Here is a 7,743-nt window from a genome sequence, read left to right as displayed (position 1 = left end):
TGGACTGACATAAAAGGATTTGGTTTCATGAAAGGTGACATCCATGGTGATAAAGACACGACGACTTTGAGGATGATAACATTTGTACCCTTTTTTATTAGAAGGATACCCAATAAAGACACATTTAAGGGCTCTGGGATCTAATTTACCACGGTTAGGAGGATGAGAGTGAACAAAAACAACAAATCCAAAGACTCGACTAGGTAGACTCATTGTGAGGGAAGAAGAAGGAACAAAAGACAGTAGAGACCAAGGTTGTCAAACTCGAGAGTTTATGTAAACTCGAGAGAGTCTAGTAAACTCGAATCGTAAACTCGTAAGAGTTTACTTTACATGAAAAAAAAATATAAATAACATCCTAATTCAAATAAAATAACAAAATTATACAAATTGAAATACATAAGTTCATAGAAATATTACTCATAAAAATATAATGTAAAATATAAAATAAAATTATTTTTTTAATTAAAAGTAGGTTGTATTCTATAACAGCTTTAAAATTCAAAACCTTTTTTTAATGAAAAAGTATGGCAGAATAGCAGTATGGTATGGCAGCGGATGCAGCTTTAAAATTCAGAAAGCACCTTCTTTTAATAAAAAGAATGCAGAGCGGTAACAACTCCAAATTAAAAAAAAACAGTTTTTAATAAAAGACATGAAAGTGCTGAGGATTGTAATGTTTAAAAGAAAGAAAACGGGGTTGGGGAGATTGTAACGTTTAAAATGAAAAAAATACGAAGAGTGCAAACCGGAAGGAGCGAGACCGAAGCTGTGAGACCAGAAGCTACGACAGCAACACGAAGGCGACTGGACGGAGAGTGCGACCCAGGTGATTGGAGCGCGACCACGGTGATCACGAACCAGAGCGGACAAAATGCGACCACCAACGACGGTTGGATGGAGCGCGAAAGTTAGGAGATGAAACCCGATCAGAAACGCAAACTGGAGAGTGAACCACGGTGAGAACGTTGAGGAACCCTAACAAGGTATTCAATTGCCAAAAAGTTTTTCGTTTCTACCCGTTTTAAACTCGTCAAATCGCGACAAAATCGCGATTTCATACGTTTTTACCAAGTTCATAAACGAGTCCACCGAGTTCACTCAAAAAACGAGTTCACTACCGAGTTAACTCGGCAACCTTAACTAAACACTCAAACTCGTCCGAGTTAGCGAGTTAACTCGTGAGTTTGATAACCATGATAGAGACTCTATAGGACTAATGCCATTTAAGATACGAGTGGGTAACCTGTTGATGAGATATGTGGCAGTTAACACAGCTTCTCCCAAGTAATGTTTGGGAACAAACGTTTGAAAAAGAAGAGCTCTAGTTACCTCAAGAAAATGACGATTCTTTCTTTCAGCAACCCCATTTTGTTGAGGAGTGTTAACACATGTTAGTTCGTGAACAATACCATTATGAGACAAAAAATTGAGAAATTCATGATTCACATATTCAGTACCATTATCAAACCTAATTTTTTTATATTATTTCCAAATTGAGTTTGGACAAGACGGAAAAAGTGAACAAAAATTTGAAAAACTTCAGATTTATTTTTCATAAGGTATGTCCACGTGACACGAGTACAATCATCAATAAAGGTAACGAACCATTTGGCTCCAGAAATAGAATCTATGACAGGACCCCAAACATCAGAGTGAATTAAATCAAATGGAGAAATACTCTTTTTATTACTAATAGGATAAGATGCACGATGGTGTTTTGACAATTGACAAATATCACAATTAAAANACTNAACAGACTCCTTGGTAAACAAATGGGGAAACAGGGACTTGANAAGANTAAATGATGGATGCCCAAGCCTTTGATGATGTAACCATATTTGTGATTTGGCCCACGTCTCGGATGTAGCTTGTTGACTCATGATTTGTGTGTTGCTTTGGTCATCAAACTCTAAAAAATACAATCCACTTTGCTCCTTAGCAGTTAAAATCGTCTTCCCCGTGGCAAGATCTTGAAAAACACAATAAGTTGGAAAAAATATTACTGAACACTTTAAATCCTTTGTGAATTTTTGCACAGAGCTAATTGAGGAACATGTAAAACATCCTTCAATATAATAGATGAGTCCAAGAATATATTCCCAGAGCCGTATACAGGTATACCCTGTCCATTTGCAACTGTAATAAGTTGTTCTTTATTGCTCTTGCTATATGAATCGAAATTCCCACTAAAAGGTGTCATATGATCAGTTGCAGCCGAATCAAGGATCCAACAATATTGAGACAAATCTTACCTTTTATGGACAGAGTACATGATCCAGAGGGCTTATTCATTGATTCAATCATTGCTTCCAAGCGCTCGAGTTTCTCCTTATAAGTTTGCATATCAACATCTGGTGGTGGTGGTGGTGGATTAGACTGGGACGGATTAGATTGATTGGTGGCTTCCCGTTCTGAGGTAGTATGATTTACCCATTTGTGAGTAGGCCCTTTGTTGTTTCTCATGCGCTCGAGAACATTCTTTTTTCCATGGAGTTTGAAGCATATTTCCTTGGTATGTCCAGATCTTTTACAGTATGTACAATAGTCCCCATGAGTACCTCTTTCAAACGTTTTTCCCCTAGCATTTGTTCTCTTGTGGACTCCCTTTCCAATTGTCATGGCAGAGCCTGTGTTGGAGATCCCTCCATGAAGCATGACAGATCTCCGAGTTTCTTCTCCTCTTACCATGAAAAAAACTTCTGACAGGGGTGGTAATTTTTCTCTTCCAAAAATGTGAACCCGGATTGGGTCGTACTCATGATTAAGGCCCTGGAGAAATTTAAAGATTTTTTCCCCTTCCATGAATTCAACAAGAGCGGCAACATCTATTTTACACATCTTTATTGTTTGGATCTGATCGAGTTCCATTCAAAGACCATTCAGGATCCCGTGATACTCTGTTACGGAAAGGGAGCCCTGTTTTGTATTAAATATCCTGTTCTTGATATCATAGGTAGCAGCAAGATCCTTTTTTAAAGAAAAAGTACTCTGTAAATCATCCCATATTTCTTTTGCGGAAGAATGAAACATAATTTTTTCTTACTTCTGGAGTCATGGATTGCCACATCCAAGTCATAATTAAAGAATCTTCTCTATCCCACATTGAAAAATGTTTGTCATCTGGTGCTGGTCCTCCTCCATGTATATGATCAAGTTTGGAACGACTCTTGAGGATCCTTAAAATAAATTGACTCCATTGTAAGTAATTCTGACCATCCAACCATGAGGTACTTCCTATATTTGGTAAGTCATTGGGTACCCCCAAAGGAATACTCTTTTCTTCAGACATCCCGTACCCAAGAAAAAGGACAAAAACTTCAAACTCAGATCTACTCAAATAAAGGCCAAACGGGTCGTCACCAACCCAAGGAATAGAATCAGGAGGCTCTGGCGATCCTTCTGTGGCAGCAACGGCGAGTGGGTTTCACCGGAAAAAGAGGAGCAAAACGTAAAAGTCAGATCTGCTCAAGTACAGTCCAAACTAGTCGTCACCGACCCTAGGAATGGACTCAGGGGGCTTCGGCGACCCTGTCTGTGGCGGCGACGGTGAGTGGGTCTCGCTTGAGGTGGACGCGTGGGCTACACGCGCCGGCGGCGGTGGCGGCGCGTGGCAGCTCCGTTCGAGGAGCGACTTCTGGCTCTGTGATCGCCGCTGTTGGGCGCACCTTTCTGTCCTATCGACGACCCCGACCGGCGACGGTGCCAGCGGCGGTGGTCGGACAGTGGCGGCGGTGTGCTTCTTCCAGCGGAATCTAGTCCCTAAGATCAGGAGCTCTGACACCAAGTTGAAAATGAGACTTATTATTATTCTCAAATCATAAAAAAATACATTCTCAAACCTTCTATTTGTAATAATCTAGTTCTCCTAAAAAGAGAAATAGGGAAACTAGGAAACCTAGGGAAAAATAAAATAAAATAAAATATTATGTATCTATTTCCTCTAAATAGGAAGATTTTACAGACATTATCCCAGATTACAACAACTAGTGCCCTTGTTCCATGACCAATCTGGTTATAAAGTAGTCTATAGTTTATAGATCTAAAACTAAGGTAAAAGGATAAGTGCTACTAGTCAACTATTGGTTTAATCCTGTAATTATAAGGAAGTCCTCTCCTTTCTTCAACTCTACTTTTAATTAAATTGAATTTCTGAATGAGGTTAGATGGCCATGCGCTGTGTCACAATTGAAGCCTACGTGGATTTTGTAAGTGGGTAAAAATAAAAACTCTTTATAACCTTACCTTTTAGCATAGTTTATCCCTGTCATACACCATTTTTTGCCAACATAATTGTTAAAAAATTACTAAATTAAGAATGCTAGAGCCTGCAATTGTTTTTTACATCGGTATTTTGTTCCACTTGTTTCTGTACACAGATACTTTTGAAGTGAAACTGTAGCAGTGATGTATATTTAACTCTTGGTTGGTGTAAAAAATCTTGTAATATATTTTGTTAGAAATTCATTGGATTTATGTGCTGATTGTATTCTTTCATGTGTGAAATTAACTTTTAATACTTGTGCAGGCTGAAACTACTGTAATAAACCAGTGCAACCAGCTTCTTTCACCATCAGCTGATCCTAGTTATGTTGTGACCTATATCAGTCATAGTTTCCCTCAGCATCGACAATATCTATGTACTGGTGCATTGATATTAATGCATGGCCATGCAGAAAATATTAACAGTGGAAACCTGGTATCAATCTTTTAAATGTCTTCTTAATGCTTTCCATTTTACCATTACCTTATAAATTTACTATGAAACATATTCATATATAGAAATTTTTATGCGTATTCCAATTCAACTTTATATTCTTTCTTGCATAGCTCTTTCGATTATATTTCTAAAGTTCTTGCTAGTTGATTTAATGTTTTCTATATTTATCTAGGGACGTGTCCTGCGGGAGTTCTCTCCTGAAGAGGTGACATCTAATATTTACACAATGGTGGATGTTCTTCTTCATCATATGCAGATAGAGCTTCAACAAGGACATTCCTTACAGGTTAATTGCTATATTGCGGCTTTATTCGATTACTTCTGTTTGTTGGTGGCTGTACATCTCCTTTTTCATATGCTTGCTCTTTACAGGACCTGATGTTAAAAGCTTGTGCAAGCCTTGCCTTTTTTGTTTGGACTAATGAATTACTTCCTTTGGATATCTTGCTTCTGGCACTTATTGACCGTGATGATGATCCACATGCTTTGCGTATTGTGGTATGTACATACATTCAAACTCTTTGATTGTATATTTTTATATTTCTCATGAACATTTTGAATCCCCGTTGGCCCTCCTTTCCAAAATAATTAATGATAGAATGAAAAAGAAAATACAAGAACAGATTAAATTTGGTGATAGTTGTATTGTGTATTTTTATTCTGTTACTAAATAGTCTATTCATTTTTCCTCAAGATGTAATTCCTTCAACTTGTGTCATTGTTTTTGAATTTTTATTCACACAAATCTGACATAGTAGCAATGTGTAAGTGTTTATAATTAAATTATGATTTGGTTGAGATGTTTCAATATATATGGGTAACAATCTTAAGTGTATTAACCAAACACTCAGCTCTATTTTTGTGTATATGTAAAAGAAGGCTGAAACTAATGTACACCGATTAATGTCCAAAACAACAGGGTGTGCCACCTATGGCAGAAGGCTACAATCAATATAGAAGATGAAAAACAGCTTTTGTACTTTCAACAAAACATTTTTATATCACACATAAATCTTTCACTCTTGTGTAAGATATAACATTTTGGTCGTATGTACTTAGTCTAGAACATATGAAATTGTTAGAATTCTTATATCGACTAATGATAAAATCAAATTATAGTATATAAGTGGATACAAATCTTATATTACAAATTGATTTTGTATGATTGAGTTCAATTTAAAGTTCACTTTCTCATGTTATCAAATGTCTAGTCCCAAGTTTGAGATGTTGAGTCTTCGGCATGCAGGAGTTTGTTGTAGATCTCATATTGACTAGAGATAAGACCAAACTATAATATATTAGAGGGTCTGAATTTCACCTTACGAGTCAATTTTATAGGGTTGAGCTATGTTTAAAGTCCACTTTCTTAGATAATTAGCCTTTCTTGAAGAGTTGGTCAAGACTTCTAGAAGGTGATTGTTTGAGCTGATAAATTTAGTTCTCAGTTCTAAATTTGATTCCCCCTAAGTCTTCGTCAATACATCTACAAGGTGCTCATTTGTGCTGATAAATTTAATTCTCATTTCTTTCAATAGTGTCTTATCATGAAAAAAATGACAATCATTTTCTACATGATTAGTTATTGTCAACAATCATATTTCATTACTCCACATTTAACAAATTATAATTAAAGTATATAATGAAAATATCTTCGGATCATAGGGATATAATTATATCAAGAATGGTAGGGACTTGATTTTATCAGGGAATCATAGGGATCTCATTACATTAAGTGTTTTTATTATATTTCCAAAATTAGTTTTCCAATCTTGAATATATAGGGTTGAACTATGTTTAAAGTCCACTTTCTTAGATAATTAGCCTCTCTCGAAGAGTTGGTCAAGACTTCTAGAAGGTGATTGTTTGAGCTGATAAATTTAGTTCTCATTTCTAAATTTGATTCCCCCTCAAGTCTTTGTCAAGACATCTACAAGGTGCCCATTTGTGCTGATAAATTTAGTTCTCATTTCTTTCGATAGTCTCTTATCATGAAAAAGAATGACAATCATTTTCTACATGATTAGTTATTGTCAACAATCATATTTCATTATTCCACATTTAACAAATTATAGTTAAAGTATATAATGAAAATATCTTTGGATCATAGGGATATAATTATATTAAGAATGGTAGGGACTTGACTTTATCTGTGAATCATAGGGATCTCATTACATTAAGTGTTTTTATTATATTTCCAAAATTAGTTTCCCAATCTTGTGTGTGTGTGTGTGTATTAAAAAAATTAATATAAAAGAAAGAAAAATTTTATTCGTTTGATTCAAAACGGTACATCCACTTCTATATATAGAGAACTCAAACTCTAAAGTAATAATTACAAGAGATCTATAGAACCTTCTAACAACTTCTACTAATTTAATATCCTACCAACAATTTCAATAATGTATTTAATATCCAACTAACAACACTCTCCCTCAAACTGGTGAATGGATATCAATCATTCCCAGCTTGCATTTGAGATCCTGAAATAGCTAAGTAGGAAGCCCTTTTGTTAACAAATCTACTAACTAAAGTCCAAATGCGATGTAGGAAGTAGTGATAAGGCCACTATGCAATTTCTCATCAATAAAGTGTCTATCTATCTTTATGTGTTTTGTCCTATCGTTTTGAACTAGATTGTGAACAATGCCAATAGTTGACTTATTATTACAATAAAGGATCATAGGTTCTTCACATGCCATTTGAGATCATTTAGAATAGTTCTAATCCTCAATAATTCACACATCCGTTGTGCCATAGTTTGGAATTCATCATTGCACTAGACCTTGCAACAACATTTTGCTTCTTCTCCAAATCACCAAATTTCCACCCAAGAACATGCAATATCCTATGGTGGATTTCCTATTAATGAAGACCACTATCCAATTTGTCATTAATAAAGTGTAAGTATATCTTTATGTGTTTGGTCCTATCATGCTGAACTGAATTGTGAGAAATGCTAATAGTGGACTTATTATCACAATAAAGGATTATAGGTTCTTCACATGCCACCTTGAGATTATTGA

At 35.6% G+C, this 7,743-nt stretch overlaps 1 protein-coding gene across 1 annotated transcript in view; it reads left to right on the top strand.

Annotated features, from left to right (window-relative positions):
• The window catches only part of LOC106777520 (mediator of RNA polymerase II transcription subunit 23), a 58,547-nt gene that overhangs the window by 41,222 nt on the left and 9,582 nt on the right, over positions 1-7,743 (top strand). The window contains exons 13-15 of the mRNA XM_014665098.2: positions 4,529-4,699; positions 4,893-5,006; positions 5,093-5,218. Coding sequence (XP_014520584.1) covers positions 4,529-4,699; positions 4,893-5,006; positions 5,093-5,218 — 411 coding nt within the window. The remainder of the gene's footprint in view (positions 1-4,528; positions 4,700-4,892; positions 5,007-5,092; positions 5,219-7,743) is intronic.

This window comes from Vigna radiata, chromosome 11, assembly GCF_000741045.1.
Source record: "Vigna radiata var. radiata cultivar VC1973A chromosome 11, Vradiata_ver6, whole genome shotgun sequence".
In the NCBI taxonomy this organism is placed as follows: Eukaryota; Viridiplantae; Streptophyta; class Magnoliopsida; order Fabales; family Fabaceae; genus Vigna; species Vigna radiata.
This window is presented reverse-complemented; position numbering and strand designations above follow the sequence as displayed.